The 23396-nt window shown below is 36.3% G+C and overlaps 4 protein-coding genes across 7 annotated transcripts; 2 read left to right on the forward strand and 2 right to left on the reverse strand.

The window, feature by feature from the left end:
• Positions 1 to 108: 108 nt before the first annotated feature.
• cdc7 (cell division cycle 7 homolog (S. cerevisiae)) lies at positions 109 to 8689 on the reverse strand. 4 transcript variants are annotated; one of them, XM_039677972.2, is made up of 12 exons: positions 8339 to 8689; positions 8070 to 8186; positions 7159 to 7245; positions 6897 to 7032; positions 6694 to 6787; positions 5754 to 5896; positions 3954 to 4017; positions 3521 to 3616; positions 3264 to 3442; positions 2715 to 2797; positions 655 to 804; positions 109 to 557 (listed from the first exon to the last, which is right to left on the reverse strand). In XM_039677972.2, exons 2-12 carry the CDS (start codon positions 8143 to 8145, stop codon positions 217 to 219), a joined length of 1449 nt encoding a protein of 482 aa, XP_039533906.2. In that variant the 5' UTR covers positions 8146 to 8186; positions 8339 to 8689; the 3' UTR covers positions 109 to 216. The 4 variants fall into 4 exon arrangements, with proteins under 4 accessions (XP_039533906.2, XP_039533903.2, XP_088987529.1 ...); XM_039677969.2 differs by having other exon boundaries at positions 3780 to 4017; XM_089131403.1 differs by lacking the exon at positions 3521 to 3616.
• A 488-nt stretch (positions 8690 to 9177) lies between these two features.
• tceanc2 (transcription elongation factor A (SII) N-terminal and central domain containing 2) lies at positions 9178 to 10470 on the forward strand. The gene is made up of 4 exons (XM_039675831.2): positions 9178 to 9428; positions 9527 to 9668; positions 9775 to 9971; positions 10123 to 10470. The coding sequence occupies exons 1-4, from the start codon at positions 9330 to 9332 to the stop codon at positions 10315 to 10317; spliced, it is 633 nt and encodes a 210-aa protein (XP_039531765.2). The 5' UTR covers positions 9178 to 9329; the 3' UTR covers positions 10318 to 10470.
• Positions 10471 to 11292: 822 nt separating this feature from the next.
• cdcp2 (CUB domain containing protein 2) lies at positions 11293 to 15715 on the reverse strand. The gene is made up of 6 exons (XM_039676118.2): positions 15634 to 15715; positions 15048 to 15395; positions 13591 to 13932; positions 13122 to 13475; positions 11813 to 11991; positions 11293 to 11606 (listed from the first exon to the last, which is right to left on the reverse strand). The coding sequence occupies exons 1-6, from the start codon at positions 15698 to 15700 to the stop codon at positions 11301 to 11303; spliced, it is 1596 nt and encodes a 531-aa protein (XP_039532052.2). The 5' UTR covers positions 15701 to 15715; the 3' UTR covers positions 11293 to 11300.
• A 1113-nt stretch (positions 15716 to 16828) lies between these two features.
• mrpl37 (mitochondrial ribosomal protein L37) lies at positions 16829 to 23260 on the forward strand. The gene is made up of 7 exons (XM_039676101.2): positions 16829 to 17328; positions 17481 to 17664; positions 19394 to 19509; positions 20446 to 20631; positions 20734 to 20885; positions 21915 to 22118; positions 23108 to 23260. Exons 1-7 carry the CDS (start codon positions 16956 to 16958, stop codon positions 23183 to 23185), a joined length of 1293 nt encoding a protein of 430 aa, XP_039532035.2. The 5' UTR covers positions 16829 to 16955; the 3' UTR covers positions 23186 to 23260.
• Positions 23261 to 23396: the final 136 nt, after the last annotated feature.

Consider the following 23396-nt stretch of genomic DNA (forward strand, 5'->3'; position numbering starts at 1 on the left):
AAAAACAGTCTGGTGGTTTCCAAAAGTTTAAAATGTATATTTTATGCAAAATTATTTTTGAGTGACATAACTAAAAACATGAACAATTAGGCTTTTTATTCTCAAAAGTTAAACTATGATTAAACAAATAAATAAATCACTGTACAGCATGTAGTTAGAAAATACATTCATGTAGCCCTTTACAGAATAATGCAAAATTAGGGCGATACACAAGAATTAATCAGTCATATCTTTGAAGAGTGGATGCTGCAGTGCCATGGAGGCCGTTATCCTCGTCGCTGGGTTTAAATCTAACAGTTTATCCAAGAGATCGTACACATCATCAGGCGCTTTGTCCCAGCCCATCTCCTGCAGCTCTGCAATGCTTCTGAGTGAGCCTGAGCTCATGCGTTTCTTAGCTGGACTCCCAGCATCCTGTTTGACTTCTGCTGGGTTACGTGAGGTTTGAAACTCAGCAGGAAGCGAGGTGTCATCCCATGATCGCAAACCTCTCAGGGTCTCACAGAGGATCCTCAGGTCCAGGCGAGGAAGTTCACGACTACACACTACGGATTTACCTGCATTCAGAAACAAAACAATATTCAGTCAGTTGAAGTTACGAGAAATAAAATGAAAAACATCAGGATCCATAGACATCTGATTCAGTCCCCATACCAAACGTCTTAGCAGCCTCCTTCGTCTCCCTAGATCCTCGAATGGTCATGATCTGAGTAAGAGCGATCAGATCGTCACTGGCTTTGAAGAACGGATACCTCCCGCTCAGCAGGGACAGCAATATAACTCCAGCTGACCACATGTCAATAGCTGCAAAAAGGTGTGCTTTCATTAGTCATGAATCTGTAAAAAGACTCAAAACATAAGACAGTTGAACTAAATATATGAAATGTACACCATACTAAATGTGTGTTCCATTCACAAGTCAGATGTGGGATATTTCTATGAAATATTGCATGAAACATTTCATGTTTTCAGTTTTCCAATGCTCAGATAATATTAGCATTCGGTATAAAATAAAGATTTCCCGATTTGATTCAGGTCTGATTTATTTGGGTATATTGACTTGATGTTGATTCAGTAATCACTCTGATTCAATCAGTAACTCTCGAGTTTGTGAGTCATTTTAAAGACGCATAAAAGATCTAACACGTTAGAGTCATTTGTTGGTGAATCAGACTTCAGTGAGCATGATGACGGTGCCTAAATCTATAGTGTACGATGTTAAAAATCGGTCGAGAAAGCCTGAGATGGTAAGGAAGTTTTAAAAAACTCATCCCGCCCCTCCACACACACACCCCTCCCCTCTGTGTTACCTGATCCCTGAGCTATGTCACTTTTGAGTTCACGTCAACGCAAGATTAGCAACACATGACATGATATGTTCTAAACTCCCCACCACCATTAGTATAATGCTACTAGTATTGCTAGGGTTTTCAGTAATTGTTATATCAGCACACAGCGCATCTTGTTCAAATTCCGATCGGCTCGAACAGAAACCCGCTAGGCATACTGAAATATATTCAAGTACCTTAAGAAATATAATTACTTTGACCCGTGATAGGCCATGCTAAACGGCATTGCCATTGCCGACCGGCAGCATCATCATGAGCAAGTTGTCAAACTGATAAAAAGCTATATATGTAACACCTCACACCATAAAAGTATAAATAAATGTTTACCTGCTCAAAAGTCAGCCATGCCAGCGTCGGTTTTCAGTCCCAGATCTCCCTGAAGCTTCCTCCAACGGTCAATGGTGGACCCTATATTTATCCTACTTAGAGTCCGACGTTCCTCACATTTCTTTTTAATCTCTGCTCTTTCCTCTACAGACTTTTTCTTTCATCCAAACTTTACAGTAGGGGCAAGCAGTGGCCGCTTGCTGCTGTCGTTTATATTTTTATCCATTGTTTAGCCATTGTTGATCTGACACTACTTAGCTAGCTACCATACACTGTCAGCTGTTTGCTCGCGCAAGGAGGGGGGCGGGGTCGTGTGCGGTTGGGTTGGAGACGCGAGTCTAGGCGGAGTTTCAAGTGGAGCTGGTGATTGGATGAGAGCAGCGGCTTTTCTGCGGCTGTACAGCCAATAGATTGAATGGATTTTTTTCATTCTTTTTTCTACTCATATTGTTAGGATTGTACTCTATAACCATAATCAGCATATAAACGAGGATATTAATAATGAACAATCTTTGAAATCGTATACCCTAGCTTTAAAACATAAGACAGTTGAACTAAATATATGAAATGTACACCATATTAAATGTGTGTTCCATTCCATTCCATTCATATCTCTGTCTTCTGGGCATGAAACATTTTGTTTTCCAATGCTCAGATAATATTAGCATTGGGTATAAAATACAGATTTCCCGATTTGATTCAGGTCTGATTTATTTGGGTATATTGACTTGATGTTGATTCAGTAATCACTCTGATTCAATCAGTAACTCTTGAGTTTGTGAGTCATTTTAAAGATGCATTAAAAGATCTAACACGTAAGATTCATTTGTTGGTGAATCAGACTTCAGTGAGCATGATGACAGTGTTTGTTGTGCACAGGTGTACATCATCAGTTTAAAGGGAGCAACATCAAGTGGCATTATATTTAGTTTTACTTTCAAAGTAGGAAATCGAAAAATTTCCAAGTGGAATATAAATGCTGAATCGCATTCCAAATAACAATATGCAGCAAATATTAATGTTAATGAGTAGCTTTACCTGTTCCCTGGTTAGGGCACTTGGTCAGAACCTCGGGAGCCCTAAAGCCTGGGGTACCAGCCCTCGGAGCCACCTGCTGTTTCCTGTCAAAGCATTAAAGTTCTTCACTGACTGCACTATTAAATGAACCCTGTAAAGCCTGACATATGAAATAATGGTGCCAAATATGTATTTATATTAAATTGGAACGGTTTATGAACCTTCAAACTATGAAACTCAGCTCTTAGAGGGCCACAGTCCTGCAGGACAATGGCCCTCCAGGAACTGAGTTTGACACCTCTGCAGACAAAATCTTTTTTTTAATCTAAAAAAGAAAGTTTGCATTCAGTAATGAGGGTGGGCAAAACACATAATGTAGTGCAATCCAAGAGATGTACAAATAAACGTTCCTCAAAAGCCTGATGGATCTTATTTTTGATGCATTTTAACAAGATTTTCCCAACAGAATGATGGACAAACTTGAAATATTGCTTCATTTTGAAATATTACTGACAATATAAAAGTATAAAATATACTATAAATAAATATGACTCGAAAAAGAGTGTGTACCTGGACAGGCAGATGTTGCAGACGCGGTCGGTCATGAAGCAGTTGCAGGTGAGCATCGGGCTGACGGCAGGGGGTTTGGGTTTCTGATTTAATGGCGCTCTCACGGGGACTGAGCGGTGTTTTGAAGAAACAATCTTACGTGGAATTACCTCCTCTCTTTTAGTTTTTGAAAGCAATCCCTGAAATACAATCCAACAGGTAAAGAGCTGATAGTTATTCAAGTGACAGATGCAACCATTGTGAGAAAAGACGCTAACCTCAACTTTGCCAGTGCCAGGTTTATGAGAGATTGTGCCGTTTATGTTTTTCTCCCCAAATACAGACCGTGGTGCCTTATCAAGTCCCAACAGTTCCTTTGAGAGGAAGGAAATAGGTTTTTGACATGAATACGTTTTCTAAAATAAAACAATATGAACATAGCAAAGCAAACCTGGAAGTAAAGTCCCCCAATGTTACTCATAACCATCATCATTAAAAACTTAATTCATCTATTTAACAAAGAGACAGTGCAGACACCTTGCTGTGTTTAATGCGAGCGGGTGGGCAGGGTCTTTTAGCTGGTGCTTTGGTGCTAGACAGGATGGCAGAGTTTCTGGTGTTGGGTGGTAAAGGCACTAGTTTCTGTTTCCCAAGTGATTCCTCCACCATCTTAGACAACCCTCCACCTTTATGAGCTTTTGCTTTCACCACCTTCAGCAGTTCTATCTGCGTATCAGGAGTGCCCTGCGCCAGGCCAAAGTCCACTAGAGCGTACCTGAGGAACGAGAAAGACGGGAATCAGCACGCTTCAGTTAACTTGGATCTATTCCAGTGGTTATCAGCCTTTTTGACTCCCCCTTTGTCTTAGAAAATGTTCAAAGGCTAATTATGTTAATCTGTTTTAATAAAAATAAAAGGCAAAAATATCAGTTTAATGTTGTGCATTTTATTCTTAGTTAGTTTTTTAGTATTTAGTATTATATTAGTAGTTAGTATTATTATTTTTAACCCTCTGGGGTTGTTCGTTTCAGAGTCACACTCGGGGTGTTCGGGTCCAAATGGACCCAAATGGCGGGATTCATATTTAAAAAAAAAAAAAAAAAAAATCATGATTTTTTTTTTTACCTGTTTTTTATAATATTTTTTCTTTTCTTTTTTGGTGTTTTGAGAAAATTTCAAAAATAAAAAAAATGTATAATTAGTATTAATGCAATAATTATGACAAAATTTCCCCTCATTGAACATAATAGAAAAAATATTTAAAAAAATATATTTTTAAAAAAAAATTTTTAAAGCTGTATTTCATTTTAGAGTCAAGCCTAGGCATAAAAGTAATTTTTGAAATGAGATGGATGTCATCTGGTGGACAAACTGAGCATTTTAAAAATGTAAAACACATGTATAATCTTAATTTTTTGGTGTGTTTGTGTATAAAAGTGTGTTTGTGTGTGTGTGTGTGTGTGTGTGTGTGTGTGTGTGTGTCTGTTTTGCACTCTTGATGTTTTATAGATTCACCCCTTCACTGTTGTGTGCTTGTTTTCAAGATCGTGGCTGATTTGTAGATTGTACGCACAAAAAAACTCCGTATTTTCACATTTTTGCCAATTTCCCAGTCATTTTTCATGCGGGTCCATTTGGACCCAAACACCCCAAGTGTGACTATTTTTTTTTACAACCACTTAGACTATTCACATCCTGTCCCCAATTTTTTGGGGTGTTCAAATACCAACAAAGTCACCAAATTTTGGACCATTCCGAGGCAGCTGTGATTTTTAAAAAAAAAAAATTATTTAAATTCTTCGGGTCCATTTGGGCCGAACAACCCCAGAGGGTTAATAATATTGTGGCCACTGGCCCCAAAAAGTTCATTCATATACAGGTAAATGTAATTCATATGTAAGAGAATTTATTATCTCTTTATACCATGATGAACATATTTAATTTAGGTTTTTTTCCCCACAAACAAGCATTGATCAAAACATGGAGCTCATGAAATATGATACACAGAAGCTACACCGTACTTGCTTGAAATGTGCGAACAAACCTCATAGTTTGTCGTGCGTCAAGCAAGTACGTTTCTGAGCTGCCTTTTACCATATGGATGTATGTTTTTTGATCAATTAACTTTGTAAAGTGTCAAAGTCAAAATTATGGTGGAATGGACTTTCAATGGAGAAACAAAAATCTCACATTTCATTAAAATTATCATTTGTGTTTCGAGGATGAACGAAAGTTTAACGGGTTTGGAACAGCATGACAGTGAGAGGAAAGAAAAATACCTGATTTTCATTTTTTAGATGAACTACATCTATAAATTCCATTAGGAAAGCACATATTAGCATCAAATTGGCTAAGATATTGGCAAATTTAAAAGATATTTTAAAGGTAAATTTTTTTTGTACATTACTTTGCTATAATCTAACGATCGTTTAGCCAGTTAAATATCCAAGAAACTGTGGCAATTACATGTGTATCAGGCAGAGAAACTAGACATGAACATTAGGTACATACTCTCTTCTTTGTTGATTAAACAGGAAATTGGTTGGTTTGATGTCTCGATGGATGATGCCAAACTTGTGAATGTGTCTCAAGGCTTTGAGCAGGTGGAAGATGTAATGCTTCACATCCTCAAAACTCAAGGAGCCAACAATATCCTACAAGGAATGAAGACTTTTGGGTGATATCTTTGGTCATGGGTAAACTAGGCTGCGTTTACACAGGCACAACAAATCCGATCTTTTACTCACATCTGTGTTTGTTGCCCACGTGTAAACACAAAAATCTGCATGAGATCCGATTTTTTCGCATCCGATCTGAGCCACTTCCAAATGTGGTTTTAAATCAGACACATATCCGATATCTGGACATCCGACCTACATCTAAACACGCATATCCGATTCGCTTTGAATTCCAAGCCACCACAAGGCGAGGAGGACACATTTATTACGTTTACAAAGACAGCTTTTTAATGTAGTATTGAGGCTGATTTGCCTTTATCCATGCAAAGGAAAGAAATTGTGCGAACACCGAAACACTCAGGAGCTGGTTTTCAACCTCAGCCTGAATCAAAACAGCTTCACTACTGAAAGCTACATTATATTTACATATTACAGGGCTACTTTATCTAAGCTGTGGATAAACAGAAATTATTTCCGAACTATATATCTGTTACGTCAAATTTTGCGCTGCAAAACATTTATGACAGCTGTTATCTTGAATTATAGAAGTAATTTTAATAGCACGGCCAATCAAAACAAGGGTCTACCATGTGCATAGTAAAACGATAACTGAAAATAATTGTTGGTGGGCATTAATGTAAACACAGATATCGGGCCAAAGAATCAGATCTGGTCAAAAGATCGGATCTGTGCATTAAAAATTGCAGTGTAAATGCAGTCCTATTCATTGTGCATCATTATTTGGGTTAAAAGCACACATATGAGACATTTACCACAAATGTTTGATGCTCCATGTATGGCATGACAATGACCACGTGATGCTCTTTCCTGAAGCAGTACGTGACTCCAATCACATTTTCTGTTCCACTGCAAAGAAATTTTGTCAAGTAACTCTGAAAGTTTGCTGGTTCTAAAATATCTTTCATAAAATGAACGATGATAGCTCAAAATATGACATATGACACATTTTCATTACCCAGCAACAGTCAGGCACTGGAGTTCAGCAGCTATTCGCACAGGATGACTGGTGGGGATCAGGTGTTTCAATGCAAACATCCTTCTTGAACCGTCGGTCATCTGCGCCTCTGCCAAATACACCGTGCTGAAAGTGCCTGTAATCACACAATGATGAAAAAGTTAACTAAGGTTCATCAGTCAGCAGAAAAAAAAGTATGATTTATGTCCATTCATAGCTATTCCATCATTAAGTATAACCAGCAAGAAATTTAATGGCAAACCTTCTCCAATTTTATCTATAATACGAAAAATTCGAGACAGCTGTGGCAGAACTTCATACAGGTATGCAATGTCTGTCTCAACACCTCCTAAACAAAAGAGAATCACATAGGTTTAATTATTTAGGTAAAATTAAATAATTAAACATAAATATCTAAAAAAAAAATGCTAAAAAACAAACAAACCATTTCCTTGTGAAATAAAGTACATTTTGAAATTTTTTAAAAGAGTGCCGTAAATATTATTTAAGTAAACTAATTAAACTGAATGTAATGTTTTTGGACACTTAATTGCCTGTTAAATGAAAATGTATTATAGTTTAAATTTAAGTTAAATGCAATTAAGTGAACTTAAAGGAATACTCCACTTTTTTAGGAAATAGGCTCATTTTACAACTCCCCCAGAGTTAAACAGTTGGGTTTTACTGTTTTCGAATCCAATCAGCCGATTTTCTGATATTTAAAAGAATATCAGTAACCAGACAGTTTCTGGTCTCATTGACTTCCATAGTAGCTATATATTTTTTTCCTACTATGGAAGTCAATGGGACCAGAAACTGTTTGGTTACTGATATTCTTCTAAATATCAGAAAATCGGCTGGATGGATTCGAAAATGGTAAAACTCAACTGTTTAACTCTGAGGGAGTTGTAAAATTTCCACACAAAAAAGTGGAGGATCCCTTTAAGAGTGCCCTTTTGACCCACTTAAGTACCCTTTACATACAATTTCATAAATACTTCAGTCTTTTACATAAAAGTTCATTGTAGGCTATTGCAAAAATGTACTACTAAGCATTTAAACTAAAATAAACTTTAATGTACTTTCTATTGAAACTTGTACGTCAAGTATTTAAATGTAATTAACGTTACATGTTTGTCATACTAACATTCATAGTGAAAAAGACTCACTCACTGGAAATTTTGTGTCTGCTCCTGCCCTTTTCAACAGTTTGATGAGAGCTCCTCTGCCCAGTCGGTACTGACTCCATTTAATCCCACAATAACCAACAGATCCAATAATGTGGGAGAACTGTTGGATGGCATTAGACACTATAATCCTAAACAGCTCAACTGTTGATAGTGTTTAACTGAATCCAAATCAGACCAAACACATCAAAAAGTACATAAAACACATTTTAACGTCATTTAATAGTGTAAAATTATAGTTTTAAAAACGTTTACCTGTTGTTTTGTACAGAACACCGTACCAGTAGACTGTATCCGATGAACAACTGCACGCACTGGCGTAAACACACAGCTAACGTTACCGCACAAAGTTCATAAGTTATGTTAAGGGCTTATTTTGATATTAAACAGTGAATTCATCAACGCGTCAAACACGTTTATCGCGCAGATAAAAGAAAACGCAAATATTTTAATAAACACACAACTAGGTCTAGTTCGGAAATGTCTTTCTTCCAGACAAACTCCAAGTTCCGCGCTAAAAACTGAGACTCAGGTCACGTGATCACCTAGCTAATGCATAGCTTATTAGCTTCCCTTTAGCAAAAGTATTAAGATAAATTATGAAGTAGATCCTTGGCTGATATTAAAATCAGTGATGGCTGTCATTTTATATGGAACCCCCCTCCCAAAACAAACTCAAAATAATACATTAAATGCTCAATTAATAAATGAAATTCACAAATTAGCATCTCATGATGAACAGTATACAGTGTTAAATCCAATTTAATATCTTCATTTAATGAATCATAAACTTTTTTAAGAAAAGTAAAATGAAATACAGTTTGTGTTTATATATTTCATAATTTTAAAGCAACTAAACCATTTAATGAAGGGGTTTCATTAGTATTGAATATTTTATTCACAAAAATATTGAAAGACAACTTACGTTTTGTTTTTGTGATTTTGTACAACTATTCATAATTTGTATTTTAAAATAATTGGTGTGTAAGTGGTTTGAAGATTTAATCGATTTTTTTGTGTTTTTTTTTTTTTTTTTTTTGTTACCCGTTTGGTTTTAACGGGATAGAAGGCTTTTATTTTGAAAGACCTTTATCGCGCTGACGCATGTTCTCTTCCGGTGCGAATCAGAAAATCCATTTTACTGCTTTTTGCCACTGATCTACAATGTAGTAACCTAAAACAAATAAGTGTAGCTAGAGCTGAAGTAAATAAACTCTTTAAAAGCGTTCACATCAGGGTTTTAATCATGGATAAATTTGTTGTTCGGTTACCAAAGGGAGACCGGGTGAAACAGGAACCAAAACAAAAGAGAAATTACAAACAAGCAACATTAGAGTCCCTACGGGTAAGTCATAGCTCATTTTACCCTGCCCATCAATCTTCACCAGATGTGCTATATTATTGATATCTGCATTTATTTATCTAGCTACATATTTGTTCCAGAGAGTGGTCGTGATTGAAGACATTGAGAGGTACAAGTCAATACTTGAACTCCCTGGCCAAGCTAAAGAGAACATGATAGAAGCCTTAAAGGAGTTGGACAAGAAAGTGCCTTCCAAAGAAGTGCTAAAGACTACTAAAATTGGTAAAACTAGCTGATTCCTATCTAGTTTTATCCCTGTCTTTTCAAATCAACCCCATCAAATCATATACTAATTTCAGCCCCACCATTTTCATTTGTATGTCTACAGGACACACAGTTAACAACCTTCGCAAACACTCTGAAGATCCTGAAATCAAGTCCCTTGCGGGGGAGGTGTATAAACACTGGAGGACCTTTATTGAGGAACATGCAAATAAACCTTCCATAGAAGTTCGTTGTGACAAATTGACGGAAAGTTTAAGGAGCAATGCCAAGAAACTGCTCTCTGAAGCAATTGCGTTGAAGGTACTGATCCTAAATGACCATTACAATTTCAGTTATTATGCTTTCATTAGTTTCTTGCTTCATTTAAATTCTGGAATGGTATTATTAAATATAATCATGAAACAGTTGTACTTCGCATGCATGTTGTGTGATTCTTTTCCTGCCTGTCCAGGTGGAGCATGGACTGGTGGAGAACATTGAGAGGGAGGTCTTCCACCAGAGCTCTCGGCTTGTTAGCAGAGCTTACAGAAGGACTGTGAGGGCTCTTGTCTTTGCTCTGAAACATAAGCCTGAGTTGAGAGCTCAGGTCGAGGACGGCAAATTACCAGTTAATTTATTCGTCTGCAATCACAAAAAGAAACTGTAAAGAATTGAAGGATTCAGACTTGTGACCTAAAGAAAATATTGTTTACCCATTTCATTTAAAAAAATATATATTTATACATATTTGACATACTCATTGACTTGGAACTTGGATTTTTAACTTTCAATCTTAAATACAACATTTGACTTTTTTACATCTCATTTGTCAGAATGTTTCTTTCCCTTCACAGCTACACTGCTGGTCAAAAGTTTTTAAAATGTCAAATCTAATTTATTTCTGTGATGCAAAGCTTAATTTTCTGCATCATTACTCCAGTCTTCAGTGTCACATGATTCTTCACAAATCTTTCTAGTATGATGATTTGCTGCTCAAGAAACATTTCTTATTATAATATAATCCATTTAAAACAGTTTTGCTGCTTTATATTGTTGTGGTAAAGGTGACACTATCATTAAAAGTCTCAGGTAAGTATGATCTTAAAAATAGAAATTAATACTTTTGATTCAAGAGACATTTATAACATTTAAAAATAGTTATTTCAATAATTTCAAATAAATTGCTGCTGTTTTAACTTCCTATTCATTGAATCCTGAAAAAAATGATCACAGTTATCACAAAAATATTAAGCAGCAACATTGATAATAATAAAAATCATAATTGAGCACCAGTAATAATTAAGCTTAAATTAATTTTAAAAAAAGTATAAAAATAGAGATGTATCAAGTCCGTATGTATTTATTGTGTGGCGCTCCTATAGACCTTATGAAGCCCCGCTCGTTGTGTTCTATTTTCCGGTTTGTATTTCCACAGCATGAAGGATAGATCTTATGGATTTATGAAAGAGCCGCTCGTTTTATAATCTTCCCATTCTACTGACATTTGTTATGACATCCACTTCAAACATAACAATGCTCATGCTACAATAAGTAAATCCACTCAACCAGCTAATTTGTCTTCTATAGTGTCAGTGCTTCTTTAAAAAGGAATTTCAAAAACAAAGATGGCTGTACGCTTGTTTCTCTGGTCTATAGGAGCACCAACCACACAATAGCAATTAACATGAGGATGACAGCAAGAACACAGATACTGATGAAGATGATGTCACTGGTGTCATGCGGTTCACTTTCTTCTGCGACTGTCTTGTTCTTTGACTCCTGGGCCCGGCGGGCCTCTTCATTGAGCCGGATACGTTCTTCAACTGTGATGATGTTGGCCATGGCCACCTTCCTCTGGGCGTCACACTGCAACTCATATTCCTGAATATTCTGCTGCGATCCATCAGAGAAGTTGATATAAAGCGAGTTGACCAGCATGGTGATGTTTTGGCGTTTCTGCAGAAGATCAGATATCAGGATATGAGGCATCATAATGTTGATTTGAACAAAGCCATATTTAAAAGCTGCTATCAGACATTTGTTAACATCTCAATTAGACCTAGGACCGTCACTGAGAAAAGTGTAGGAAACTAGGGGTGTTTTAAGTGTGGTATCCCACAAAAGAATCTGCACTTTAACCAGTGTCTCTTTATCTTATATACCTGTCCAGCAGTTTCACAGTTGACAAAACGGGCTAGAATTTTGTAGGATGTTTCTGTCAGCTGGGCCGAACAGGATGGATTCCCCAGGTAAATTTTTTCACGGTCCAGCTGAGGTAAAGCCTGTCTGGAGATCAGAATCTGAAACTCAGTTCGTGTGCAGCTTACATTGACTGGCACCACTGCAATACAAAGACAACAACAAAACATCAACTATTCAGGTTGAGGTCAATGAATAGCTATGATAGGCTATGTAATGCTGTGATGGAAGAATTTGACAATTATTTTAGTTCTTGTTTTGAGGAATAAATATTTTGGGGAACAAATGCAATTCTGTTACTAAATAATGAGAATCTCAGTAATAATTACATTTTAAAATTCTTAATCAACTTTTTTTGGAGTCATAAACTCTATGAGCCTGCATACACACTAAGTAACTTTATGAAAACAACAACAACACCACACATTTTCCAAACCATGTGCCCAATACACTTTTGATAGACCTATAATAATTTACATTTTATAACTGTCGGGGCGGATTTGGCGGGAAATTGCTTACATTCTCTCTGTGTAGCCTGACGTCATATAATCAAAAATTAAACTCAATAATTTTATGGCTTCGGGTCATTTTGACCCGCGAAGGAAGGATTTCTCTTACAGGTAAGGGAAGAGAGATGGGTAGGGTTATGGACCATGGATAATTTAAAACGGTTACAAAAAAAAACAAAACAAAAAAAAAAAACACGTTATTTATCCATCCGGCTATCATCATGTCATGTCATATCTGTGTACACCGGTGACTCGATCCACATTCATCCCCACGGAGGAGCAGAGCCAGAGCAGAAGCGCAACTAAAACAATTATGTATTTGTAACCACTTGAGGGCCAAATACAAAGTGTAGCTCAAATAACAACAACAAATATGAGGTAACTCCGTCATTATTATTTATAGCCTATGATTGATAGTTCCATGAAGAACCTTTTACATCCATAAAACCTTTTCATTCAAAAAAAAAAATGGTTCTTTAGTGGAGAAAGGCTCTTCATATTTTTTAAATGTTCTACACAATAAGAAAAAAATAGTTATTTTAAAAACTGTAACGTTACACTGAAAGGTTCTTTGGGGAACTATGGCATTGCTGTGAAAAAACCCTTTCAAGAGTGAACCTATAACTAAAATACTTTACTACTGAATGTGTTGAATTCTACTGTGCTGTATGTTTTTGTATCACTAAATAGGCTAATCGTAAAGGAACATCATCTGGTTCCCAAAACTACTTTTCGAACGATGAATTCAAAAGTGAGCACTCACCTCCTATGTAGGAAGCTGTGAAGCCCTTAAAGGCATAGTTCCGGTCAGTGTTGAGAACAACCAATAGTTTATTTCCCTTAGAGGTCAACGATGGAGGCTGTTCACTACCACACCACTGGCCCAACAGAGTGTCAGTCTCGCTATCCCCATCGTACACAGTCACAGAGTCATAGCTGCACGTCTCGGTCAGGCTGTTCCGATCCTCAAGCTCCAGAAAGGTGAAAAATAGCTTGACCCTGTAGCCGGCCGCTAGAGTGATTGTCCAGTGGCAATTGATGTTATTGGGGTAGATGTTTGGGAAGTGAGGGCTAGTAAAGTTCCCACTGATATTTTTGAGTATTTGCTGGCACTCTCCTTTAAAACAAAACAGCAAGATCAAGGATTATGCACTTGTTATTATGTTATTATTATGTTATGTTATTATTATGTTATTATGATTTTGCATCTTGTATGACAACAAGTGTCTCACCTGAGTAGTAGTAGGCTTTAAAACCTCTCCCTCCGATGTTGAAGTCAGATTTGAAGACCACCAGCAGTTGGTTTGATGTGGTGACGGTGTTGGGAGGTCTCTCATTACCGCAGTAATTGCCCAGGTGATGGTGTTTAACAGTGGGGCCATCAAAGAGAGCCACATAGTCAAAGTTGCACCCCTCGTTGTTTTCCAACTGAAAGTCGAGAAACACCAGGCTGACTACACTCTGATTGGACACATGTACTGTCCAGGAGCAGTCGGCATTGTTGCTGTAGTCTTGTGGATGACCTGGGCTTGAGATGACTCCTGAAAGACCGGTCAAAACCCCACCGCACATATCTGTTTTAGAGAGAGAAACAAATGTATAAATTGATTTATACAGTAACAGTTAACTAGATGCATTTTGGGGTTTTTGTGACCCAGAAAACAAAGCAAAAAAAAAAAGTGGCAACCAAAAACCATCGAACCAGATAATACAATTGCATTATAAAAATTGTTCAAATGTTTATGCATGTAAAATGAATATATTTTTGTGACTGTTTATATATTTGTGACTGTTTTTGAGAAGTGAGGAGTTATAAGTTCAAAAGGAATTTAATTAAATCCATTGATTTCAATGGAGTTAATAATTATATGACAAATTCATTCTTATAATTGTTTAAGTATAAGCATTCTTATAAATGTTGTTATATAAAAAAAATATTCTAAAACAAGTTCTCAGTTTTAATTACTCAAAAAGTGGCAGGTTTATCATAACAATAGGCGAAATTTGAAATGTTTGCATATTCACTCATTAATGAGAAGATATCAAATACAATATGTTTTTTGATGGAAAATATTATAGGGTGGTTCACCCAAAAATTTTGTAAAAAAAATAATTTGTTCATCATTGAAGTACAAATGAAGATATTTTAAATTAAATCTGAGAGATTTTGTCCCGTTGCCATTCGCAACTACCCCTTTGTCGCTTTTTTGAACCAAAAAGTTCGTAAAGAGATCGTAAAACGAATCCATTTGAATTGAGTGGTTTCGTCCAAATTTTCTGAAGAGACTTTATATAAGGAACAGACTAAATCAGGCCTTTTTTCACATATAATAAATATACATATAAGTTCACACATACAAAAGTCTTACAGGTTTGGAATGAGGGTGAGTAAATTATGACAGAATTTTAGTTTTTGGGTGAGCTAACCCTTTAAGTTGACTGTTTTTTTTGCATTATAAGCATCAAATGGTCATGACAGGAGTTGAATGATGGGACATAACAAGTTTAGTAAGCAATTTCATCACACTAGACATATGTTATCAAATATAATGTTGAAGTTTTATGGCAATACTTCCAAAACAATGTGTATTCTTATTTACAAATCTGTGCAACGTATTGTCCCATAGACTTCCATTCTAAATGGATTACAGTGAACGCAATATTTCAAATGTTCAATTGCGCTCCTCACCTTTCCTATAGCCCACCGAGAAACCCTTGCGTGCGACATGGCGGTCTGAATGGAAGATAATGGACATGACGTTCCAGGACGAGCTGAACTGAGGTGGAGACACATCTCCACAGAATTTCCCCAGGAGGTTGCCCTCATCCTCGGAGATGCCGTTGTATAGCTTGATGTAGTCGTAAGCACAGTCCGTATGGTATTCCAGCTCAAAGTGTTGGAAGGTTAACAGTACGGAAGAGCCTTCTGAGACCACTATCAACCAGGTGCATTCAGTGTCATAAGGGTACAGGCCTGGAAAATTAGGACTCGACACATTGCCACTGCTTGCAGAGAGGATTCCTCCACATTTAACACCTATTCAAATATTACACAGTTGAATCAAAAACAAAGCATTCAAGATTTACATTTGATCAGTATGCGTAACCTAATCAATAATGACTATTGAATATTCTTGTTTAAGACAAAGATGCACTAAAAACAATCACATAATTAGGAAGCTGGCTTACAAGCTCAAGGAAGAACTGAGGTGTTTACAATGGTACAACATTCATTCGGTGTGCACTTTCACCCATGTGATAGGAAGCCGTCTTACCTTTCTTGGAGGTGACCTTTCCAGCAATGAACAAGACGTGAATGAAGACATTTATCCTTAAAACCATGTTGTTTCTTTTAGTATGCACTGCAGCATTTAAGTTCTTCTACACATACTATCCGGCAGGGTTCAGAGAACGGGAGGAATATTAAAGCTCTTCATTCTTTGGACTTCTCTCATTCTTGGGCAATTGGATAGGTGGTCCACTCACTAAATTTTAATGAGGACTATCAAATGCACGCAGGTGGCTTGTCAATACACTGTTCGGAGAGAAAGCCATGAAATGTTAATGAGTGTATCGTGCTCATGGAACAAGTGGTGTGTTTTAAGTTGATAAGAGGAAGGGACACGCAGATGACCACATGTATTACAAGCCGTCTTAATGCTGCTGATGTTTTAAAGTTTAACATAAAGTCGTTATTATTAAATGCAATTCAACAGGGCAAAGCTATGAAATAGACCTTAGGATTTTAATAATGGGAATTCTTGTTATCATTAGTATTTTTTTTTTAAAGTAGGGCCTGGGAGGTTTGGGTATTTTTATTCAAACAATACAAAAACAGGACTTACTTTTTATATTAAACAAGACGCTGATGCAAGAACAAATAATAAAGACAGAATCATACTATTTTGTTGCATGTTACATTAAAAAACACCAAATGGCACAAAAATTATATAATGTTAGATGAAAATATATTATATTAAAACAATCGGAGCAGACTTTCAAAAACGTTTTATTTTACAAATATGTTGATGCGTTGATACAAGAACAAATAATAAATAAATAAAAAGACAAATAAAAAAAGAATCTTTACAAAATATTATACTTTATATTTTGTTTCGTTATATAGGCCTATATGATTTAAAAAGCACCAAATGGCACACAAATATTACGCATTATATTATATTATATTCAAAAAGCTTCTTTTTATTTTACAAGAAAAATTTGTTACACATACATTACATATGTGATTTAAACCACCAAAACCACCAAGTCCTTTTGGAATAGCAAGAAAATAGATTCAGATTTATATTATGAATATTATATTATATTATGAACACAGATCAGTGGCTTTTTGAGTGCGATGCAGCTTCAGACCTGAATACCTGCACGTATCAATAGATGGCAGTGATGACGCTTAATGTCTGTCAACACGACATTCACTGACTCCAGAAGAAGACACTCACTGCGTGACGTCACGTCACACAATCATGGCCGCCTCCTGAGTGCAACGAGAAAATGTCATAGCGACGAGCATCATTGTTTAGTTGTTTTTGGCTAATATATCAATTTTAGACATCTTTTGTATACTTTTGGTAAAATGTTTAACGCAACAGTGCGAAGGATAAGGACACCGGCATTTAAAATAACTAAGAACTGCAAATCAAAAGACTGTCATAGTGTCCTCTATATGATTCCTCATGGACGTCGCTTCTTGTCCACCAGCTCTTGTTTATATGGGAAGATTCTTCCGAGGAAAAAACCTCGGGTGGTCCCCGAAATAGCCGGACTGGAGCCGATCACTTATGCTGACAGGATGCACTTTGTACCAGGACTGGCAAAGCCTTGGTTTCCTCCCTGGGACCGTGGATGGAAAGATCCGACTCACTATACGTCCCCCAAACTAGAAGACATGCCTCTACATAAGGACAAACCCTGTTACATGTTTAATCAGAGGACGAATGTGCTGGAAGGTAGTGATAGTTTTTATCTGTGCGTTGTTGTGGGTGAAAATTTAAGTTGTTTAATTTTTCTTTCTCACGATAACAGTGAATATATATATATATAAACTTTGGTTTGATATGTGTGTAACAGCGGATAATACATGGTTGTGATCTGTTTGTAGGTGTTCGACAAGCCCTCTGGCTCAGTAAGTCAGTCATCATTAAAGGTTTACCTGCTCAGATTCTCACCCTGGCTGAAGATGCAGCCAATCAGATTGAGAATCAAGATGAGAGAGTACAGGACGCCATTAAAAACTCCAGGCTGTGGGACACTACAGAACCCCGGCCGCCCAGAGAGAGGTTCTGGTGGGTACCCTATCCTCATTTCTGATAACACTTCTATAGTGTCTAGAAACAACAAGAAGAATTTTTTAATCAAACAGAAGAATGTTTTAATCAAACAGATCTCATTCCCCATTGACTACTGTTTGATTAAAACATTCTTCCAAATATTTTCCTTTGTGTTCAGCAGAACAAATAAACAGATAGAGGTTTGGAACAACATGAGGGTGAGTAAATACTGACAGAATTTAAAATTTTGGGTGAACTAACCCTTTAATTAGCAATTGATCTTTAATAAGGAAGTCATAAAATAGATAGCCTATCATGACACCAGCAGCTTTTTCATTAAACCAGAACACATTTACTTCAAAGAGTAGTTCACTTTAAAAAAAAAAAACTTTTGCGGATAATTTACTCACCCCCATGTCATCCAAGATGTCCATGTCTTTCTTTCTTCAGGCGAAAAGAAATTAAAGTTTTTGATAAACATTCCAGGATTTTTCTCCATATGATAGACTTCAATGGGAACCAAACGGTTCAAGGTCCAAAAGACAGTTTCAGTGCAGCTTCAAAGGGCTTTAAACGACACCAGACGATGAATAAGGGTCTTATCAAGCAAAAACAATCGCTCATTTAAAAAATAAATAACAAAGTTGAAGTTTTATAAGCTCAAATGGTCACCTTGCTCTGTTCTGTGATGCTCTGTTCTTTGTGACTCTCCTGTTCGAACTTGTTCATCAAAATGAATGAATCTTTTCCCGAGTCAATTCGTTCATTTCGTTCGTTGAATAAACCAAATGACACGGAAAAAGATTTGTTCATTCTGATAAACGAGATCGAACAGAATTAAACATCCGTTTTATAGGGGTTTCATTTAAAATATGATTTATTATGAATGTAATTATTATACTTTTTATGAATATCTAAAAAAATCTTACCTTAATTAAAATGCAAAAAAAAACATACAATTTCAGTTTCAGTGAATAATATATTCTTCTTATTCTAGTTTAAGAAAAGCATGTTTAAAAGCAATATATATATATATATATATAGCTTTTAAACATGCTTTTCTTAAATTAGAATAAGAAGAATATATATATATATATATATATATATATATAGATAGATATATATAGATAGATATATTATATAGACCTACATCACAATTGTACCATGGAAGCATTACATTGAAAGCAGTGCCACCATTAACATGCGGCTCATTCATCTCTGCACGGTAAACAGACCCGCACACGGCAGCTACTGTCCCCTCTAACCCAGCGCTTCATAATTGGCTCAACAGCTTCAATATGGAAGGTGGCATTTGGCCCGGTCCGCGGCGCTCTGATGGAGTGTTGAATTTAATGACGGTCATTAAACACGGGCCGGTCTGCATTCCCAGCAGGCAGCGGCTCTGTAAAGCCTTTATTAATTAATACTGCCCCTGGGAGGTCTGCCATTCATATGAGCCTCTTTGATATCTCTCATCTCCCTGGTTAAAGTCTGCCCTTTGGTGGCTGTTTTATCTCCCAACTACTGCTGGCCCTTAACATTTTCCTTCTCACAAAAACCCGTCCCAGCACGAGCACGAAAAGGCCAGATTGACATTGACACGAAGTGACATTACACTCGGGGAACATACGTTTGGTGAATTGGGAATGTTCCCGTTCTGTTCTGCATGAAGCATCAAATGGGTTAAAGAAGGTGTTTTATGTGGTAAACATTATTTGAGATTGTATTTTGTTTTCCTCTATAGTCCCTCGCTCTTACACAGACTGCTTCACCTGTGTGGCGGCCTGCAGGTCACTCGTCCTGAGCTGGCCAAGAGGATTCTTGCTGAGAAATACAGTTTGGCAGCGACCTGGAGGAGAGGTGGGTGTAAATTGGGCCGCACATGTCTTCTGCTTCAGTCTGAGTCCAGATTTTTGCATTTATGTGCATTTCATCTGCTATCAGTAGTTGACCAAATATTGTTTTTGTTTTTTAAATGGCCAGTATGGATGAATACATAAAGTAACGTTCAGAAGTTTGGGAACGAAAAGATTTTAAAATGTTTAATGCTCTCAAAGGCTGCTTTTATATGATGAAAAATACAGTAAAATGTGTGTAAATTGTTAAAAAAATACAATAACTGTGTTCTAATTTAATATATTTTAAAATGTAATTTAATCATGTGAGATGAAGCTGAATTTTCAGCAGTTTTCAGTGTCACACGATCCTTCAGTAATAATCATTCTAATATAATGATTTGCTGCTCAAGAAACATTTGAATTGAATCGAAAATATTTATATTTTTATGAAAACAAAGACATTTTTTATGGGGGGTGTGATTCTTTGCATTTATGTGAAATGTAAATATTTTAAGGTAATTGTCTTTAATGCAATTTTTGATGATTCTAAAAAAAAAAAGACTTACGCTATAACATTTGGTTTTAAAATGGCATACAGAAAATAATGAAATGATCGCAATTACAATAATTTTTGAAAATAGAAAAACACTTTTTTTTCACATTTTCACTGGGCACATTTTTGACATTGATACCATAGGGAAAAACTACCATTTAGATATTTTAAAAAAAAAATATTATCTCATTATTTGGTAGCATGTATATTAGGCTGCTGTCACTTTAAGACCTGATGCAGGGACCGATTATAGTTACACATATGTTTTCTTTCTCAACTGTTTACATTCACTTGAAAGATAACTGACTATGTTTTTTTTTTTTTTGAAAATGCTGTATGTGTATCAAAACCAGGGAAAAGGCTACCACTTCTGTTACTTACTATGCAAAACTCATCTGTTTCCAGGAGAGGACGTGTTCCAGGTCAGAGGTCAGAATGGGTTTCTGTTGAACTCCATGACCCCTGTACCCGTTTTGGCTGGAGAGGAGCAGATCCAGAGCACTGCTGATCAGGCTCTGGAGACCTTCTACCCCATCGCGCCCACCATCGACCTGCAGTGCACACACGTCTACCAGGAGAAGAACGACACAGGTCAGCCGCTGGCTTCATTCACATCTCACCCTGTGTTTAAATCATGCCTTGTGGTAGTTTGAAATCATGTCCACGTTGCGGTTCATTGTTTCCTTTCGCCAGGTTTCAGAGAGGGCTATCCTTACCCTCATGCCCACACTCTCTTCCTGATGGAGATGGGAAACACCCCAAAGCTCTTGCCTGAGCAGCTCCGTGCTAAGATGGTAATGTTCACCTTTGGAAACGCGCTGGCCCGAGCACAAGCCCTGTATGGGGTAAGATCCTTACATCCTTAAAAGATTCATTAGAACTATTGATTAGGGCTGGACAATATATTGAGTAGGGATGCACCGATATGACAATTTTGGCCAATACCGATAACCGATAATTCTTTATATTTGAAAGCCGATAACCGATATATTGGCCGATAAATCTAAATCCAAATTTTTAGACAATTTTTGAGAGCCTGATTATAAAAAAAAGTCTCCTCATTAAAAGCTAAGATACAAACACAATTATGATGTTCTTATTTTAATGTTGTGTAGCCGATATGACAGACTTTTGCACTTTAACTGGATTTGACCTTTTTAAAGTGATTTAAATCGTATTTCAAGCTATTTAAAAGCATCATGTTGAACGGTGCGCATCTAAAGTGCCTCAGTTGAAGGAAATAATACATTATTTGTCGGCTTTTAGATATCGGCTAAATGTTCTTGTTGGGCCGATACCGATAATGTGACCGATATATCGTACATCCCTTATATTGAGTGTTTACGATGTACACTACTGTTTTTTATTATAAAATATATATATATATATATTTTAGAATTATATATATTTTTAAAGCAAATACTATTACTCGGCAAGGATGCATTAAGCTGACCAAAAGTTACCAAGACTTTTGTAAAATTGGGAAAAAATGTGTAGGTCAAAGAAATTTCATCAAAGAATCCTGAAAAAAAACAAAAACAGAATCATTCCACAGAGCTGTGTAATAATATTATTATATAATATTAATTGCAAGTTCAAACTGTTTCAATGAATTGACTGAAAACTGGTTCAGCAAATAGTTTAACAATATTAAAATATGTTTGCTGAAATCTCCAAATGGCATTTTTATTAGTTACAAAATGTATTTACTAAATAGTGCCGTTTGGTTATATTGGTGCACTGCATAACATATTTATTTAAAGAAAAAACATGTCAGACATTCCTTGAAGCATTCATTGAAATGATTTGAGTTTGTCAATAATAACAAAGCAAAAAAGTTGCTTACAGACAGATGTCCTGTGGTCTTCCTGCAGAAAGAGCCCAGAGTTCTGGAGAAGCCCATCGTGGTGCAGAGTGTGGCCACTAATGGCCGTCTCTTCCAGTTCGTGGTGTTTCAGCTCAACACCACTGACCTGCAGTCTGACAGCGGAGTGAAGAATCTGGTGTGGGTGGACGAGGACCAGCCTCTCTACAAGTTTGCCAAAGTCCGGCCTTTTATCAAGAAGAAAGTTGTCAAGGTAAACAGTCGAGTTTGTTCAGATACATTTACTTTGTCAATCAAAACAGCACTGCTTCTTGAACTGTGCAGTTTGATGCAGGTCAGTGTGTTATATGGATACAGTTTTTATCATGTTGTAGGGAATCTGACATGTAAGAGAGGCATAACATAAATATTAGACTTGGACTTACCAAAGTTACAGTAGTGTTCATGAAGCATCAAATCACAACAGTCTGGGGCTGGATGACTAATTTTCTGGACGACTTTTCTAAAGGCGAGTTAAAAAAAAGAAAGAAAGAAAGAAAGAAACTAAAACAATTTAGACAGAAGGTGAATACAGGTGCTGCAAGATTGTACGTTATAAGATTTTTTTGGGGATTTATTTGTCATGGTTTATTCAAAAATATTAAACCAGCAACAACTATTTTCGACATTTGTAATAATAATAATAATAATATATGCTTCTTGAGCTGTAAATCAACATATTAGAGTGATTTCGGAAGGATCATGTGTCACTGCAGACTGTAATAATGATGCTGAAAATTCTGCTTTGTCATCACAGGAATATTTACATTTTAATTTATATTAAAATAGAAAACAGTTATTTTAAATTGCAATGTCATTTCACAATATTGATCAAATAAATGCAGGCTTGGTGAGCAGAAGAGTCATCTGTCAAAAACGGTGTGGCCTCTCCATCAAAAATATGAACTTCAGTTAATGCTAAGGTTCTTATTTTTGGTTAAACATTGAATTATGTATTTGTTTTGACTGTCTCTGGCGAGTTGTGCTGTTCACTGCAGAAAGCCACCGTTTATTTTGTTTTACAAAGAAACATTACCTGCTTTGAAAGTCCCGAACGATACTTGGAATGCTGTGGTCAACAAATCTCAATTCCAGTAATTGAGTTGTGAAATATAAGAAGGTGGTGTGAAGTTTTCTGTTTTGTGTGACCTCAGTCGTTATTGTTGGTTTGCTGACTGAACGTGTCGTGCTCTTCATTTGTAGGTCCCTGCTGGTTTGTCAGGATATCAGCCTAACACCTTCAACAAGTTCCTGGCGCTCTACCTACATGGAGCAGCGTGAGCAGACCAAAGCACCTCTGTCACACTTCAATATCTCATTAAATATACTAAAATAAAGAACTCTGAATAAAAAGTTGGTCTAAACATGACTGTTCCTTTAAATGTCTTATATATATATATATATATATATATATATATATATATATATATATATATATATATATATATATATATATATATATAATAAATGTTTCTGTCAGTATTAGATACAT

The sequence above is a fragment of the Pimephales promelas genome, chromosome 5 (assembly GCF_988280905.1).
Source record: "Pimephales promelas chromosome 5, fPimPro1.hap1.1, whole genome shotgun sequence".
NCBI classification, from domain to species: domain Eukaryota; kingdom Metazoa; phylum Chordata; class Actinopteri; order Cypriniformes; family Leuciscidae; genus Pimephales; species Pimephales promelas.